Genomic DNA, 18,968 nt, shown 5'->3' with positions numbered 1-18,968 from the left:
AAAATTCAAAATATGGAATTCAATTACAAGGAAATAATGCATTAAATTTAGATTTTCAATGTGTTTTCCTTATTTACCTTAAAGGGTAAAATTGACACAACAAAAAAGTAATAAATGTCAAAGGACCTACATCTAAAACCAAAAACGCGAGGACTAGACCTAATGACAGCTAATTGTTTTGGACCTAGATCTAAGAAGCCCTTTTTTTTTTGGGTTGAAAGAACCGAAAGTACCCACTAATACTTACAATCAATTTGACAACAACTTGCTTACAAGAAAGTAGTTTATCTATCTTTGATTTGTTTGAATACTCAGGACCAAGACATAACTTTTACTTGTGAGAGGGCCGACAACAATACCATCGCTGTATGAAAAGATTGATACATAGCTTATACTAATCCACAACACATAAATCTAAAAATAAATAAATTATATGGTGCATTGGTACTTTAGAATGTCCGGTGGAATTACAATGAAGATTTGATGAAGTAATTTTTATGTGTGACTGTCACATTATCAAGTTGTGTTATCAATTCACACATATTATACTATGTAGATTAATAACATCAAGCGGTATAATTATAATATTTTAGAACATTAATACGCATGTTAGTTTCAGTTGTTTGTGGCGATTGATTCCTAAATGTCTAATGGGACCATATATTTGTCTATCACATGCACCTTATTTTTTTTGGTTAGGAACCAAACAATATTTCCACGTGTGGATGAATAAGACCCACGGCCGCTATTTTTACTAATAAATATGGGTAGCTCTTGGCTGCTCCGAAGTTGCACTTATCAGCATGGTCCTTTCAATAATCTCTTGCTGCTTTCCAATGATTTTTTAGTACTTTATCGTTTTTAACTTTTTGGGTAAGTCTTGTCAGCTTCGTCGTCTTTGAAAAAAGAACGTATGGGCCTAGTACTTCCTCTGAATCTGATATTTGGGTCAAAACAAAGCAACATGGTAGAGGGCCAGCCTGGTTATCTTATCTGCAAGAATTCTATGATGAGGGTATTATATATGGCTTTAAGGTGAGGATTCTATCTGATTCTTAAATGTGGTCCGATATTTTAACTGTTTGATCAAATTAACTAACTTGATTCAATGACTAACTAATTTGATTCAACGATTAAGAAATAGGACCTTAGATATATAAGACCCTCACTATAGAATTCTACCTTATCTGTTATGAACAAAGCGATGACAAAAGTGATAAATTCTTTGGCTCAGCCCAATACCCATCAACACCCATTAGATTAGACTTTATTATCTCTATTTTTTTCTCTTTTTCTCATGTTGATTAGATTAGATTTCTATTTGTTATCTTATTTCCATTATTGGTGTTACATTTACAATAGCAATGGGACTCTTTTTTTTTATCCCCAAAAAAAAAAGTTAGGGTTCATAAGATCAAAAAATATTACCAACAGCAGAACGTATCAGCATAGCACAAAAATAGCAACAACTTGCCAAAGGGTCGTTGCTTTTGAGTGGAATCCATGGAAGGGCCAAGACCAAAAGGTGTTGAGAGCACAAAGAGACACGTAACAGCAAGGCCACATGCACCCAGCACAGCCCAACAACAACAACAAGAAGGAGACCCTCTGATTTACAAACCCATTTCTCTTCCTCCTTGGAAGCCGAGGGACACCGGGAAAAGAAAACCAATGATCAATATGGACCTCCAACAACATTCCTCCATGTTTAAAGTTCGCGCTCTTGTTCAACAACTCCGTCCCAATTTTATTGAGGTGGGTTTCATTTCATACGCTCAATTTCTAACCCATCAATGGTGCAATAATTTATGTTACGGTTTTATCAAGTTTTGTTATTTGCTTAATGGGTTTCTCTCTGTCACACTTGTATTTGTTCTTTTCTGGTCTTTTTTTTTCTGTGTTGAGCCAATATGTATGTTTATTGGTCTCTGTTTTGCTGCTCAGAAGACATTGGCTCTGATAATGAATGGATGTTTAGCCTTGTTTACTTACTGGTTTTGATATCTGCCCAGCTTGCGTGTTTTCTTGAATATACATTTATTTACTTGAGGGGTTTGGTTTTCTTTTGAAAGTTTAGGCAAGTTAGGTACACCTATTGTCTGTGAACATAGCCCAACGATTGAATGGAGCAAGCTAGGTAAAACTCCTCTGTATTTCTTGCCCTCCATTTAGTTCCTAAAAGGACATAGATACAGCAACAAAAAAGAAGATAAAAATGTGTTCTTTGATGTTGTTCTATAAGGTCCAGATAAGGAAAATCTTTCATTACAATATCTTGTCCCCTGAATTCTCTGTCTATTTTCTTCATTCTTTGTCTATTTTTGTTAAACCAGAACCAGACGTTACAATTGCTCTTGTGAAAGACCACATTTTGATCTGTATGCAGGTTCTTCAGACACCAGATTTTCGAAATAGTAAAGCAGCTGATGAAATTCGAAAACGTGAGTTGTTTAAGATACATAATTACATCTTATGTACTTGCAGTATTGCATAAACATGATAGACTGAAATGACATGGCTAATCCTTAATTTAATTCTTCAACTTGGCCTACAATCCGTGCTTAGACTCACTTTCAGTCCAGGTTTCTCTCATGGATTTACTACTCTAGGCACGAGGTGCTCCTTTATCAGAAAATCCACTGGTAATTAATTAGTTTGAACTTGAATCATTTGAAATTAGGACCGTGTGGTTAATGGTTACACGAGTCCTTTTGGCTCTATTTTGCATGAAAGCACGACACATTGGCCAGTTTCATTGCTTAGGTAGGATCATCTAGTGGTACATTAATTAAGTTCTGCATGTTTTGTTTGGAAAGCACATTGTTTGATAAGACGTGTAAACATGTAATTTGCAGAAATCAAGCTTCTGATGGATCTATACAAACAGATGGCCAAGGATGCAGGAGACACACACAGGAAGTTTGTGTCGGAAACACAGCATTCGACACATGACAGCGACCCTGCGAAAGAAAACCAAGATGGCAAACAACAAAAGCATCTTCAACCAAGATGCTCTGTAGAGAAGCCAGTGCGAGCTCGTACTCGGTCGATCCCTCTCAGCTCAGATAAGAAACCAGTTGCTAGCCAACTACAGGGAAGCTACATTGTGGGGGGTTCAGCGTTTGGTTGGAACTTCATCACATTTTCAGGCAGTAAACCAATCTATTATGGGGTGACGAAGGAGGAATTTGGAAGCAGAAACAATACATCGGGAACACGGTCTGTAGTATAGGGAGTTAGAAAGACCAACAGTTTGCTACGAAACAGGGGAAAGAGGCTACCCATTATTTTGCTGATGCTAAAGACGTTCTGTATATAGATGTTTTGTCACACAGATCCAAGTGCATTGCAGTACTTCTGCTGAAAAAGATAAAAAAATTTGGTAACTTGGCATATATTTTTTTTTTCCTGATAAATTTCTGCTACAATTTGGTACAAAACAAAGTAACAATCCTGGCGATAAAGAATGCCAGGCCTTCTTAGGATGGTCGAAGTTCATTATTGCTAAAGTAGATTCTTAATATTACTTTTTTTTATCCGTAATTTTCTTCAAATTTTTAGTTACCAGGCCTAAACTCTTCAAATTTTAATTATTTACTTAGACTACAAAGACCAGCAAACTGAAAGACCGATCCAACCAGAATAAAACCAAGGGTGGATATACAAGGGATCAGAAAGTTGGCAATAATATTTATTAATTTAGAGTCAGAACGAAGCCGTCTACATCTCAGAAGTCATGGAAGAGCATGAGAGCATCATCAAGCTTCAAAAGGGATGCTTGCAAAACTAAAATGACATTTCTGTATAGTTGCCATTGCTTCGCCATTTCCCCGAGAAGTTTGTGTGCTGGGAGATCAGTAATCTGCAAAGAATCACCACGACACATGAAAACAAACTACATGTACACTATTCAAATCTTCCTCGCATCAATATTCCAGAACAAAGAAACAAATACATAAATTCAAATTTAAAAAAAAATAGCAATTGCCCGTATTTACGAACCTCCTTGAATCGTTCTTCCTCACAAGCCAGTCGAAGACTTAAATTCAAGGCAGTGTGGAACATCTCATCCAAAACATGTTTCCAAATTATGGGTTTATCTACTCTCCACACCAAGAACTGTGACTGTCTAGCTCCTGTTACAACTAATCTCTGCAAGGATATGAAACATTGTCATGGAGAGCAAAACTAAATAAATAAATACACTACTCGTGTATGTATGTGTATGGGTGTGCACGCATCGTACGTAAAAGAGGCAACTGCTTTACCTCCATATGCAAGTAATCATCCTTCCACAGGTTATAGAGAATCTTGGGAGTTTCGTTCTTTTCAACAAGTGATAACTGTGACATATCTGAAATCTACAAAGAGGTATTGGAATAAGTAAATGAAGTAACAAATGCACTATTTTAACAACCACAACAAACTTGAATACTTCATCTTGGAAAGTTGAGAGAATTTATATAGGAACTTATCATGCAATATTCTGTCACATTAAACTCTTAGAAGAGAGAGATTGCTGGGTTTGATTTAGTTCCTTTCAGTATTCTCAATAACTAAATAAAAGGGCGATATTTTAAAAAATTATACTGATGTCTACGAAATTTTCTCAGTTGCCAGTGGAGGAACCCATAGCAATGTTATTACCTTATCCGTCTCAATTGGACGACCGGCAAGTGACAGTATTCTAAACATTGTATAAGCATCTTTCCCATATCTTTTCAAAACAATGGACTCCACCTGCAGAAAAGGAAATGTACTTAGACATCTTTCTTGGTAAATAAAGATTTATTTTCGTATTTTTTATAAGACCAAAAATCAGAAAAAACCTCATCATCCTGAGCTAGTTCAAGAATTTTCTTCAAGTCTGTACAAGAAACAAATGTGTGAGTAAAAACAATATTCAATGTATCACTAGGTCATCCATACGAAAGATAAAGGATACATAAAAACCAGAATTCAAGTTTTGAAAATATATACAGTTGTATGAGAGGGAGTTGTACCAGCACTATATGACTCGTCCTCATCTACATCTCTTTCTTGGCTTGAATCACAGAGCCCGCTGAGCGAATCTCTGACACGACCCATGGTCAAACTACGACCAGCTTCACTGTTTATTACCTCTTCATAAATGGTATTAAGTGATAAAGGAACTGTAAAAGAAATCAAGAAAACTATGAGCTAAGGAGACAGCATGGAACAATGGTAGGCAAATGGCCAATCAGGTACTACTGCTCCCTGATTTCATTTATTAAGGCTTCACTTTAATTTTATAGCATGCAAGAATCTGAACATCCAGTTTACCTGAATTTTCTGTTTTAACTTTCTTCTCTGCAGTTCTAGTTGCCTTAAGCATTGCTCTTAAGACAACTGCAGCTTCATCATCCAGTCGTGCTCTCACATTCTCAATGCAAGCCTAGAACACATGGACAGAATATGCAGTACCATATCAGTATGAATAGACAATTATAATCCAAACAGAAAAACAGACAGAAAACCAACCTTATGCCTTAGACATCGAATGAATTCCTCAAAATTGGCACGCCAAAGAACCACTTCATCATTCGACCCAAATTCTGTATCAAACTCCAAAGTAGGATGCTTTCGCTATAAATTCAGAAAATAGCATATTAGAATAGGGTATCTTTCAGGAAACTGCATACTAGAACAACTATCCCTTTTATATAGAAATGACAATCCCTATACCAACCTTCTCCCCAACACTCATATTATCACTTTTTCCTCCAGGAGCATCAGCTTCAGAATCTATCATAATTGAAAATCTTACAGCTTCCGGAGGCGCTGCTAATGCTATAACACGCTGTTCAATGGTCTCGGGTACTTCAACCATCTGTAAAAGTTCCAAAATTGAATTATAACATCTGCAATTTAAAAAATAAATAAACACATGCGGAACTAAAGAGGGTTTTAAAGTAGAGAACTCTTTTCTTAATTTTGCTAGCATATGAATTGAGTATCTTTATTTCATAGGGCTTGTATGATTGATTTGGTTCAAATATATGGGGTCTTCATTTTGAGTTTTTGGTTCACAGGGTATATATATCGACCTGAACACATGCCACAATCAATAAATAGGTAAAGTTAGTATTGAGTTTCCTAGCATGATTAATTAGACACACTGTAAAGTAGACTAGTACTTGACAGGAAACTGAAATCACACCATCCGAACACAATACAACTCGATGTCCACTAAAAATGCAACCTTCATTTTCATCCAGTCCGGTAATAAAGGCTGACAAACTTCCAATCAAACCTAATCACCCCTCCCCGTGGCATAATCTATATCTTCGACACAAATGATCTATTACAGCATTACCTTAGCAGACTTAGCACCTCGCTTCTTTGCAGGACCTTCTTGTTTAGTAGCTTGTTCAAGAACTGGTTCTGGAGCCGGGCAGCGTTCAACAAAATGGGCGTTCACAAGTTTAAGAAAGCTTTCCTGGACAGAATCCTTACCTGCAGAATCTCCTGGTTGGAGGAAAAAAAAGCAAGTTGTAGGAATGGAGCACATGAACCGTACACTTAGTCACAATGCTCCCACTTAACTTTAAATTGAAGCAAAAATATTCAATAAAACAGTGATAAAAGGCTCACCTTGACTTTTACTTGATTCAGCTCCTTCAATTATTTGTTTAAGTGTAAGCCTACCATTCTCAAGCAAATCCTTGAGAATTAGTTCGTGCTGGAAAACAAATGAAGGAAAGGCAATAATCAGAGAATCGATGACCCCCTAAAAACAACAAACCAAACCAAAAACAAAAAGAACAAAGAAACCAACATCTGTATCGAGTTCCTGGGATACAACAGCAAGAAATTTGGCAAACCTCCCCCGGTGGATTATATTATCGAAGAGCGCTATATACTGAGTGACTTTTGGGCCCTCTGCATCACCACATAGGCAAACAAAAAAATTCACTCATTTTATGCTCTCATTGAGCAAACCCAAAAGCCCACATGAAAATTGAAAAGAACAGAAGCTGGGTTTAGGGTTAAGAGACGCACCGGATTGGTCGAAGGAGAAGGGTTGAACGCAATTGTGTTGGATTAGAATGAGGAGAGAGTTCTTGACTTGCTGAGGGGTCAGCTCTGTGAACCCAATTAGCTGTTTCAGGCTTAAATGTCCTCTTCTTAGTAGACTTTCACACACTTTCTGCAACCACAGACACATACATAAAATCAATGATAATTACCCATAAATTGAAGAAAAAGGTAAAAGCTTTGAAGAGAAAGAGAGAGAGTTACAGCGACGAGATTGCCGAAGTTGGAGGTGATGATGTGTACGGCATATTTAATGCCGTATTGGGTCAGCGTCATCTTCTTCTGCCTATTTCTCCTTCTTCAGTGAAAGAGCGGACAAAGATAGGCGGGAAATAATAACCAAGGTAGAGGCAGGCCTCAGGCGAGAGTTGCAGCTCCCTCCAGTGGTCAATGCTCACCGTTTTATTATTTTAATCTTTAATTGAAGGACAACAAACCCTATTGGCTAGGCTATTGCGGGCCAATAAAATTAGGCCCGAACTTCACTCGTTAGTGGGCCTGAGCGGAGAAGTTGGATGGCAGAGAGTTACTAAGGGATCAAATCAAAACGAACGAAAATGCAATAGTAAGGTCCACATTTATGATCCATAAATGACGCCCTTCAAAATAGATAAAATATATAAATAAGATATATCATAAGAAATAGTAATATCTAAGAATAATGAAGGATTAGATTAGAAATTAAAGAAGGAAGGAATGTGTCATTATCTATTTTTTCGATCGATTGAACGTGTCATTATCTTATAGGGAATATGCTGAGTTTTTTGTTGGCAAGAAAAGCTGTTTGATTACAACTTTTACCTGCCCTCTACATATATAACCATGCAACGCAATGCAAGTGCCCATGCCCGTGTTATCATGTCGGTCCCCCTTACCCCTAACATACCCCGTTTTGCGATTGACAACATTTGAACGGATTCAATGCCGTAGGCTCCATTTAATCACTAATTTCTCAAATAATCTAGGCAGAAACTATGTAGGTGTAATCATTATATCATCACCGTTACGTACGTAATTATGGTATGTATAATTGATATGTTATTGACATAGAATATAGTGTTAATAAATAAATAAATACAAGTGTTACAATATTAGTAACACTACGTGACGGTATAACGATCACACCGAAGAATTTCTAATGTACGCATGAGTGGGATCTATGCTCTCTGAGGGCTTATAAAAGCAGAGCTTGGTAGAGAAAGAAGCATCTCAAGACTTAAATAATAATAGTCTCTCACACGTACGCAAGCTAGCGAACTTTCCCATCACAGCAAATGCATGAACAGAACATAACAGATTTGTGCATCTATAAAAGAAGCCAGGAGCAGCCAAACCTTTACCCTTCTTATAAAATAACTCAAAAACCAATACCCAAACCCAAGACCACCAGCTAATAAGGTACTATATGTGTGTATATATATATATATGCACGTCAGTATATATCATGTTTCCTCCAAACAAAAAGGTGGGTTTTTGAATCAAGCAGATATCTCAGAGAGCTTTTTCTTGAGAGAGTTTTGGAGTATGCATATCTTATAAACGAGTGCAGGTGGAGGCTTCCAAAGGGATCGCATTGATCTAATCAACCAAATCAACATGGTGAGTTTAGATATTTGATATTGGATCGATGCGATCCCTTGGGAAGTTTCCATCGTCAGCTCTAAATCATCATGTTCATGTGGTTCGTTTATCCAGGTAAGAAGTAGAAAGAAAACCCTCCTTTCTGAGTGAACTGTAATCAATTTTTCCAGTGCTTAATTTCACGATATATGGTAATTAAATTTTGCTCTATTGTCTGAATTACACTAAAGAGCCTGTGCAAATAATATATAACATATATATAAGCACAACTTGATGAATACATGGCTCATCATCATTCCGATGAGTAATAAGACATATATTTACAATTACAAATCTTTATAATAACTTGATACTTTTTGTTTCCTCGTGGTGGTGATTGATTGTTGTTGTTCTTGTGCTATTTTCTTAATTTGGTTTTCAAGATTTTAAGATCAAAGTCAAGACGAAACAGGGAAACCCACGAAATTAATGCTAGTTAAAATTAGATTTCCAATTTAAAATTGTTTCATAAACTTCCCATCTGATCATCAGTTTTCAATTTAAATTGAGAATTCCGTACAGGTTAATATAATTGATTCAACATGCATGCTGTAGCCTGTACTGAAACTGATGACCCATGGGCCAAAGATGGAGCATCTCGTGATCCATTATGACCATATTATATTGTCATTCATTCATGACAAGAAACTGTTTGTGTTTTGAATTCACTGAAACAAGTTATAAAATATCTTACACAAGAAATCTTGAATTATATTTGATCTGACGGAGGCAAAAAACCGACATGAATATGTCTCATCGACGACAAATCCAGTACTAAAAACAGTCATTATTGTCGGATATTTTCATGCCCCATGGGCCTGCCGAGTGGACTATATATATGCATGATTGTTGAACTACTCTGTCTGATGTCTGATGATGCAATTGCTTGATTGTTTTTGTCTTTCCCAAATATATATATATATATATATATACACACACATATGTACATGATGTTCATAGATAGACATGGCAGGTGAGAAGGAACCCACATGATTCATGAACGAATAATAATCAATAAACAACAACAAAGCATCAGTAGTAACATGAATCGTACTATTTTTCATTGTCGATAACATGTTTGGTTGTTAAGCGCCCAGTAGTTTCTGTCAGGGAAAACTACGTATATATATATATATATATATATATATATATATATATATATATATATATATATATATTTGAACAAATAAATTGTCTGAATTATATACATATATATTAGATATTATGTTCGAATGAGAATTGACATGTCGGCCATCGTGGTTTCTGATATTTATGATTTCTGCTAATAATCCATCTTCTCCTTCTTGAAACATTAAATTTAGAATTTTGTCACCTTCACACACCTTGCTAGCTATACCGGCTTCATTAACAGCCCAAGGGAGGCAATGGAGATACAAAAGACGTGGCCCTTGGCTCACGAAGCAAAAACAGTAAAACAAAAGAGAATCAGCTAAACTAAGCACACTTTAAAAAATTGGCCTACACCCATTAGTTTGGCCCGGCCCAATTAGAGTACAAGGTAGGCCATCCAAGACCAACACACGAATCAGAGACAGTGGTGGCCTGTCCGCAGTGGCGATTTCAGGATTCGAAAGCTGACTGAGCAAAACTTCCATACTAAATTCGACGGTACAAGTGGATTTTGTTAATAAACATATAAAGATACACATAGTCAGAGGGACGTAATGAGCCTTACCTTTAAATGCATATCTATTAATAAATAAAAGTTTAACAAATACAAAAAATAAAACTAGACAACGTAATCCTAGATCACGCTTAAGATAATTGATATTAAAATCTTGATCATCATCAACTTTTTCAACTTGAGGCTCAACAATGAGAGATTCGGAAAGATTTTACCAAGAAGAGAAATCAAACATCTCAACAAAAATAAAACAATTCTCATAATAGCACCAATGCATTTAATTAAACATACCAACACAAATCAAACATCTCAACAATACCAACAACAAATCAAATATCTCAACAAAATTCCTAAAATCAAAGCCCTAATTCATTTCAACAAAATCCCCAAATTTTAATTCATTCCTAATTAAACCCTAGAATACTCAATTTCAAATTAAAGATGCATAAGATAATTAAAAATGAGAGAATGAGAAGAATAATTGTTGCCAAAAAGAGAAGTTGCTAGCAAGAGGAGAAGTTGATGTCTATATGTCAAGAGAAGTAAATGAGAAGTTGTTGTAGACAAGACGAGAGGAGAGAAGCTGCCCAACATGCCGTTAACATAGAAACGCTCCTGCTTGTCCGCCCAACTTTCTTAACAGTAATAACACTCTTTTTTTTCTTTTTTTTTTTTTTAAGTACAAGCGATAGTCTAGATTAGATGAGAGGGGGGGTTTTCACGCGTACACAATCAAAATATCTTGAGGGTTCGAACTTAAGACCTCTAGTTTGTAAGTCAAAATAATTTTCCACTTGATTAGCTGCCTTATTGCATTCTAAATAAAATAGAAGCTTCTAGTTATAGGTGAACTGGATATAAAGTTGTTGAGTTGGGTCCTTCTTCTCTTTTTCTTTTTTGCCAGCGTAAATTTCGACGATAACAAAAATTCAAAGAAGTGAGGAGAGCATGGCTCCTCCGCCCCCACCACAGAGTCACTCATTAAATAGTCGTTATATATGGGGATGCGACTAAACTCGTAAAATTCAGAGTAAAAGTCCAAACTGATGTCTTTGTCGGTTGATATAACAAACTCTCTCTGCGCCGTAGTCTGTGGAGTAATGGAAAGCCCTAACAACAACACTAAAATAAAAATCTCAAAAATTCAAGCTTTGACTCCGCAAACGACGGAGGAGACCAGCCCATATTATATTGTGCAAATCATTCTTCTTTCTACCTCATAATCATCTCGGGGGTTTAAATTAATCATTTCGTGTAAAAGAAAAACATTACATTGTGATTGTAATTTGTAGGTGCGTTTGCTTTGGTCTTCCGGACTTCCCACAATACAAGTCTAGACAGAAGCCAATCTGCGTTTTAATTCCAAATGCCGATTGCCAAGAAAGTGGGAAAACTCTTTTTTGTTTTTATTTGAGTAGTTCTATTTGCATGTGTGTTCAAGTTTTTTTGACATATTAACATGAGATCAGTCCAAAAACATGAACCATCTGAATTCAGGACAAAAATAACAACATAAACAACAACAATATTATATGTAAATCATAACCAGGTATACGTGCTACGTGGCAAATGTCTGGCGTGGACTATCGTATAAAATGCAGTTTCGTGCTAATTTGTCTGTTCATTTTGTTTTCGCCTAAATTTAAGAGCTAATGGCGTACGTAGAATAATGTAAAGGAAAATGCCACTCACAAGGATGTTGGAGAGTGACATACATACATACCATATTACCATATACATACAATACAAGTTACAACTCAAAGTTAGGCAGCCTAGATCCAATACTTAATTCTTAATTGGTATACCATATCGTTTAAGACAAATTTAATGCCTTTCCTTGTTCTTTTGTTAACATAACTTTTCTTATTGCGTACCTTTTTCTATTTTATTTGTTGGCACTATTTGCTGAAAGGATTTTTTATTTTTTTTTAAAAGTATCCATTGGTTGGATTTGCTGAAAGGACTATGAATGGCACTGGGGAAGAGAGAGGGGTTAGGGGTGGAGGTCATGGAAAGCACTGGGTGGGGGCGGCGAGGTAGGGGCTGGGTTGGAATGCTTGTCAAGACTTTTATTTTTTATTTTTTAATATTATATTTCAAAGATATTTAAATACACATAAATTATAATATTATAATAGTATGCAAAGATATATGTTGACGTGTGTAAATGCACCGATGCTAAATACAAAAGCTCAGAATCCATCATTATGCACCTTTTTACCGTTAATTTAGTTGACTTCAATGAATCAATCATGAATATAGTTGATTAAATTAAAGTAAGAATCTAATATGTATGAGGTGGGTTTTTCTTTTTTGGGTAGAAAATCGGGTTGATTAAGTATTGATAACTTATTATGGTTTTGAACCGAACTTCAAAGAAAATGAGTGTCTAATGGATGACCAAAATGATTAGCAAAATATAGTAAAAAATGGCACAAATTATAATTATTATATACATTGCATTATATAATTTTTCCGTGCAATAATCTCATCAATTAGTATATTCTATACTGGCGTGCAAGTAACCAAACTAAAGGAAGCATATCATAATCCACTAGGAATTTACAAACTTTCAAATAACGGAGACTGAAAATTAATACCGGCCAATATTAAAAGGAAAATCAGGTATCTAGAGCTAGTTTTCACATGCATGTAGGTATAGGTATGTATATATACACGACGTCGATGTGGCATCTGGTATATTACTTGGTATATGTACGCATATATACACAACACAACCATGCATCTACGCCATTGATAGCGGGCACAAGTTGCCACGTCAATTGACTAGTATGTTATATTTGAAATTAGGTCATTGATAGAGAAATTTCTCGAACACAGCCCTCCTTCGTGGGGTCCTGTCTCTTCACTAAGATCTAAACTAGGCTTCGTGCCCATTTTTTTCACATTCAAAGTCCGCCATCTCTTCTTCAGAATACAGCTTTCACAATTTCTATATTCTACAGTCCTCCTTCAAACGACTATAAAATAGCCCTCCCCACCAATGCATATCTCCACAACAAAACAAACACGTTCCTTCTCCTCCTCCTAGCTTCCTTCAATTAGCCACATCCTCTATCTTTTTTCATTACAAATACATGGCTTCTAACATGAGCTTGAAGACCCTTGCTGTGCTGGCTCTTGCCCTTGCCGTCTGTGTGCAAGCCACCCTAGGTTTGTTTTGGTTTATGGTTACTTAATTAATTACCAACTTTCTTATTTCATTACCAACCAATTTTCTAATGAGTTTCATTTGCATGCAGGAGCAATAACTTGCGAGGATCTAGACCAAGACACATGCGCATTCGCTGTGTCGTCGTCCAGCAAACGCTGTGTGCTTGAGAAGCATGTGAAGAGGAGCGGAGAGGAAGCATACACGTGCCGCACATCAGAGATTGAGGCAGATAAATTGAAGGACTGGGTGGAGAGTGAGCAGTGCATCAAGTCTTGTGGGCTTGACCGCAAATCCTATGGCATCTGCTCAGACTCTCTCCTGGAGTCTCGCTTCACCCAAAAGCTTTGCTCCCCTCAGTGCTACGACACCTGCCCCAACATTGTTGACCTTTACTTCAATCTTGCCGCTGGTGAAGGTACTTATTTATATTCTTAGAATGTGAATCCAATCCAAACTACACATTTATCTTAATAGTATTTAACGTTCATTAATTATATGGTGTTTTGCTTGTATATAGGGGTATTTCTACCAAAATTGTGTGAAGCACAAGGAGCAAATGCTCGTCGACAGATGTCGGAGATCCGTAGCTCTGGATTTGTTGCACCAGGACCAATCCACCCTGCAAATTTGGTAGCACCCGGACCAATTAACTCAGCCAATTTGTTTGCATCCACACCAACAGAGGTTGCTCCAGCACAGCCTCCTTACTATAACTAAGTGCACTATCATTCCATACATGAGGTTTCATGGGGCTGAGTTTTCCAGCCGCCCAGGCTTTCATGTTACATCAAAATATCAATGTATTTTATTTAAATTTTTACTATAAGTATATTGTAAACTCAGAAATACTATGTACGTAGATTTATTGTGTGCTACAATTAAGGTAATTGTGTTCTAGAAATAGTTTTCTAGCTTTGTATGCTTTAATAATGGATTTTAACATCCTATATTATATGTACCCTTTTTTACGCTCATAAAAATTTTGCGTGATTGTTGGAGGATTTTTTTTTTCTTTTTTATTAAAAAAAACACATACACTTGTGAAGCAAATGTGAACAGTATACTGTATATGCGTTTCGCAACATTATTGTATCGAGATTAGTCAAACCAATCTCAAAAAATGAAGTATGCAAGCGTATACTTAGAAAAAGAAGGCAAAATTTGAGGAGAAGAATATTCTTTCTCCTTTCTCCATCAAGAGTTGAGAAAGAAGTTAGCCCATCATTAATGTTTTGGCCAACAAGTGACCACATACGGACCTTAATATGTCGTATGGTGCCATAAACTAAAAGGTTAACTAAAATTAGGGTAAGTGGATTGTGGTTTAAGTCAAATTATAAGTGTATGTTTAGTTGGGCAAGTGGGGGCATAGAACTGTTATTCCAGGTCCCGGGTCTATTCTTTTTTTCTTTTTTTTGGTTGAGGAAATTTCCTATTAACTAAACTCACACACACTACACAAAAGTTAGGGCTCGAACTAAAAACCTTTTCTGAAGAAGCAATTGCTTGAAACCACACTAATTGGTACTTTACAGGGATCTAATATAATTTCTAAACGAAAGTGGTACATTAGCACCGCATTCATTAGAAAGGTTGGGCTTTGGATTGGGCTTGGTTGGGCTTGCGAGATTGAACTGACAATTACTCGGATTTATTTATTTTTTGGCATTAGTTGTTTGGTGGTTTCAATTTTAATTGAGCAAAACTTCTATTTTCCATTTCCTTGAATTTATTATGAAAAATAAAAATATAAATATAATGCATGGCTTTATTCCACTGACAGATTTATTGCGCAAATATTGTACAAGGGAGAATAGGGAAGCAATAATTAAATATGGATGAGGAGGAGAAGGAAACTTGCAGCAGCCTTCAAGGACCACAACACAAGAATCTTGCAGCCTTTCGAGTGGCAGCACCTGCTTGCGACAGTGGGCACATGCAAACAATACCAGAAAGAAATTGATTCATTGCCAGATTTTCACATGGCTTCAATTCAATCTATTTCTTTTCGACTTTAAATGCAAAGATGAAGTAAAAACAAAGATCAACACCCAGAAACCAGAGGCCATGTATATATAATCCATCCACCATCAAAACAAAAGGCATTCAATCATCGCAATCTTTACTTAACACCACCCTAATATATCACAGACATCAATTAACACTTTTTTGTCATTTCACATATTTTCAGACTACTAATACCATCTAAAAACTAAGGAGAACCAAAAAAAAAAAAAACCAAACTTGCGGTATTGGCCAAGGAATTGACCAGAATACAGCAATCCAAACCCCAAATAAGCTACTAACGAACAAAACCAGATTAATAAATCCACAACATAACTGCAGCAAAAAGAGAACAGACCGAGAATTCAAGATCAAGCCTCCTCCTGAACTTCCTCTTCATCTTCGTAGTCATACCCTTCCTCATCTGCTGTAGCGTCTTGGTACTGCTGATACTCAGAAACCAGATCGTTCATGTTGCTCTCTGCCTCGGTGAACTCCATCTCGTCCATTCCCTCTCCTGTGTACCAATGCAAGAAAGCCTTTCTGCGGAACATGGCAGTGAACTGCTCACTCACCCTCCTGAACATTTCCTGGATGGAAGTGGAGTTGCCGATGAAGGTCGACGCCATTTTCAGACCAGTAGGTGGGATATCACAAACAGTAGACTTGACATTGTTTGGGATCCACTCAACAAAGTAGGATGAGTTCTTATTCTGCACATTGATCATCTGTTCATCGACTTCCTTGGTGCTCATCTTGCCACGGAACATAGCTGAAGCAGTCAAATACCGTCCATGACGAGGATCAGCAGCACACATCATGTTCTTTGCATCCCACATCTGTTGAGTGAGCTCTGGAACAGTAAGGGCCCTGTACTGCTGGGATCCACGGGATGTAAGTGGAGCAAACCCAACCATGAAGAAGTGCAACCGCGGGAATGGAATCAGATTGACAGCAAGCTTACGGAGATCCGAGTTGAGTTGACCAGGGAAACGAAGGCAACAAGTTACACCACTCATGGTAGCAGAAATCAGGTGATTGAGGTCCCCAACTGAATCAATCAAGTAGAAACCATTGTTCAGATTATGTCATGTTTCACAATATCAGCAAATTAGTAATAAGGACTGCAATATGAAGAGCATCACATAATGATTCCTATTTCGAGAAAACCTATGTCTAACTTAACAAGCATTTGTAAGCCGTAATTCAAACAAGAGAACCATTTGCATATACTCAAGTACACAATCTCAAATACAATTTTTAGAGGAAAAATGGAGCAACAAATAGTGAAATCCCTAAGAAGCTAGTGTGCACAAGTGAAACTAAAATTGCAATTGTGCCAAACAAATAGTGTCCTACCACTAAGCACAAGGCTACAAGTGTCTGCATGTATAACTAAGAACAGCTTGTCCAATTGTATAATTTCTATAATTGTAGCCAAAAACCGAGGACAACAATATCAATGAAAGGGGACTCAACCACATATAGTTAATGCAGAAAAGCACACAATGATTATAAGCCCAAGGCGCATAACTGATATGGTGAAATCGTATATAGAATTTGAATAATCTGCTCTTTCACTACAAACTACAGGGATAATATAAACAATTCACTCCCCAAGTCAAAATTTCAATAGATAAATGCCAAACCGATAAGAGAATAACATAGATTTTTCTAAATTGAACTAGGAAATCCATATTTACAATTCAACAGGGAAGAGTACCCAAAGAAGAAGAAACTCACAGCTGGGAGTGGTGAGCTTGAGTGTTCGGAAGCAAATGTCATAGAGAGCCTCGTTGTCCAAAACCATACACTCATCTGCGTTTTCAACAAGCTGGTGAACCGAGAGAGTTGCATTGTAAGGCTCAACGACGGTGTCTGACACCTTTGGCGACGGAAATACAGAGAAGGTGAGCATCATTCGGTCCGGGTATTCCTCTCGTATCTTGGAAATGAGAAGCGTTCCCATTCCAGAACCAGTACCTCCTCCGAGAGAGTGGCAAACCTGAAAGCCTGTTGCCAAACAAGTACATTAGGTAACAATTAGCACACTCGAAACCATATAAAGTGTATCCAACCAGAGTCAATTTGGATTCATAACCAAAATTCTACGATAATTATTATATCTTGTATCCAAACACTCGAAAACTCGGAAAATTGACATGGATCTACTGATCTAGCAACTAAAATCGAACTCGAAGAATACCTTGCAAACAGTCGCAGTTCTCAGCCTCCTTCCGAACGACATCGAGAACAGAGTCAATCAACTCGGCGCCTTCGGTGTAATGACCCTTAGCCCAGTTGTTGCCGGCACCGGACTGCCCGAAAACGAAGTTATCGGGCCGGAATATCTGGCCGTACGGTCCAGATCTGACGCTGTCCATGGTGCCTGGCTCCAGATCCATGAGGACGGCGCGTGGGACGAACCTCCCGCAACTGGCTTCGTTGTAGTAGACATTGACGCGCTCGAGCTGGAGCTCGTTGTCGCCTTGGTAACGACCGGTGGAGTCGATGCCGTGCTCGGCGCAGACGACCTCCCAGAACTTGGCGCCGATCTGGTTGCCGCATTGGCCTCCCTGGATGTGGAGAATCTCACGCATTTTGAAGCGCGCTTGAAAGAGAGTGGCTGTGTTTGACGAGAGATGGGAATTTAGACTGAGGAGAAGAAGGTTCGAGGAGAGAGAGATGATCGGGAAGAAGATGAAGGGTTTTGGAGAGTGAGGGAGTGACGTGGGGTGTTTTATAGCGGGAGAGATAACGGACGAACTTGACGGCACCGTTTGTTTTGAGTGGGAATTTAAATTTTGAAAAGCGAACCTGTAATTTTGAGTGTCAGCAGGGGCTGATCTGGTATGTAAATGGTAGGGACTGGAGGGAATCTGAGACGTTGATTGGGTTGGCTGAGTGGAAGTCAATTTGGATGTACGTCTCGATGTGAGGGAGTACCGGATGGCTTAGTGGGGTTGCAGTGGATGTGGTGTTTAACGTTTGGGAAACGATTGGGGGACTGGATTTCACGCGTTGTGAACTGGCTGACGGTTACTCGCCAGCGGCACAGTGGGGTAACGTATATTGGATGGTTTGGATGAGGCAGTGAGAGTCTGCACACCGGGAACACGTGACTGGATAGGGTCATGTGAGTAGTACTTCACACAATTTTTTATTTTGCAACATCAAATCAAACAAATATTTGTTGACAAAAAGCACTTAAAACGAATTTAGTAGGTAATTTGTTTAACAAACAAAATTGGTGAGCGTTTTCCTATATATTTGTAGTTTGTGTGTTTCCCTTTTTTTTTTTCCATTTTCCAACACATATGGGTTACGTGTTTGGTTTTATTAGCTAAAATGATTCAAAAGCAGCACACATGGGTTAGATAACCAGCGAGAATAGTGAGCTCGCTCTTTTACAATCAAGTTTGAATCTCTATCTTGATAGCTTAAATTATCGCTTGAGAAAGTTTG

At 37.5% G+C, this 18,968-nt stretch overlaps 4 protein-coding genes across 5 annotated transcripts; 2 read left to right on the top strand and 2 right to left on the bottom strand.

Moving 5' to 3' along the window:
• Window positions 1-1,214: 1,214 nt before the first annotated feature.
• LOC110767787 (uncharacterized) lies at window positions 1,215-3,395 on the top strand. 2 transcript variants are annotated; one of them, XM_021971441.2, is made up of 4 exons: window positions 1,215-1,755; window positions 2,387-2,441; window positions 2,583-2,642; window positions 2,856-3,395. In XM_021971441.2, the coding sequence occupies exons 1-4, from the start codon at window positions 1,504-1,506 to the stop codon at window positions 3,230-3,232; spliced, it is 744 nt and encodes a 247-aa protein (XP_021827133.1). In that variant the 5' UTR covers window positions 1,215-1,503; the 3' UTR covers window positions 3,233-3,395. The 2 variants fall into 2 exon arrangements, with proteins under 2 accessions (XP_021827133.1, XP_021827134.1); XM_021971442.2 differs by lacking the exon at window positions 2,583-2,642 and having other exon boundaries at window positions 1,223-1,755.
• Window positions 3,396-3,670: 275 nt separating this feature from the next.
• Window positions 3,671-7,458, bottom strand: LOC110767786 (RNA polymerase III subunit RPC82 family protein). The gene is made up of 14 exons (XM_021971438.2): window positions 7,264-7,458; window positions 7,024-7,171; window positions 6,800-6,903; window positions 6,616-6,703; window positions 6,338-6,489; window positions 5,711-5,851; window positions 5,503-5,607; window positions 5,305-5,416; window positions 5,004-5,153; window positions 4,830-4,867; window positions 4,648-4,740; window positions 4,269-4,361; window positions 4,003-4,152; window positions 3,671-3,862 (listed from the first exon to the last, which is right to left on the bottom strand). The coding sequence occupies exons 1-14, from the start codon at window positions 7,333-7,335 to the stop codon at window positions 3,728-3,730; spliced, it is 1,581 nt and encodes a 526-aa protein (XP_021827130.1). The 5' UTR covers window positions 7,336-7,458; the 3' UTR covers window positions 3,671-3,727.
• Window positions 7,459-13,291: 5,833 nt separating this feature from the next.
• LOC110767605 (PAR1 protein) lies at window positions 13,292-14,502 on the top strand. Its single transcript, XM_088248113.1, has 3 exons — window positions 13,292-13,498; window positions 13,588-13,914; window positions 14,017-14,502. Exons 1-3 carry the CDS (start codon window positions 13,423-13,425, stop codon window positions 14,214-14,216), a joined length of 603 nt encoding a protein of 200 aa, XP_088104239.1. The 5' UTR covers window positions 13,292-13,422; the 3' UTR covers window positions 14,217-14,502.
• A 1,029-nt stretch (window positions 14,503-15,531) lies between these two features.
• LOC110767623 (tubulin beta-1 chain) lies at window positions 15,532-18,232 on the bottom strand. Its single transcript, XM_021971207.2, has 3 exons — window positions 17,710-18,232; window positions 17,247-17,516; window positions 15,532-16,554 (listed from the first exon to the last, which is right to left on the bottom strand). The coding sequence occupies exons 1-3, from the start codon at window positions 18,101-18,103 to the stop codon at window positions 15,875-15,877; spliced, it is 1,344 nt and encodes a 447-aa protein (XP_021826899.1). The 5' UTR covers window positions 18,104-18,232; the 3' UTR covers window positions 15,532-15,874.
• Window positions 18,233-18,968: the final 736 nt, after the last annotated feature.

Source organism: Prunus avium, chromosome 2, assembly GCF_965620075.1.
Source record: "Prunus avium chromosome 2, drPruAviu1.hap1.1, whole genome shotgun sequence".
NCBI lineage: Eukaryota > Viridiplantae > Streptophyta > Magnoliopsida > Rosales > Rosaceae > Prunus > Prunus avium.
The sequence above is the reverse complement of the archived record's forward strand: the minus strand, read 5'-3'. Positions and strand labels throughout refer to the sequence as shown.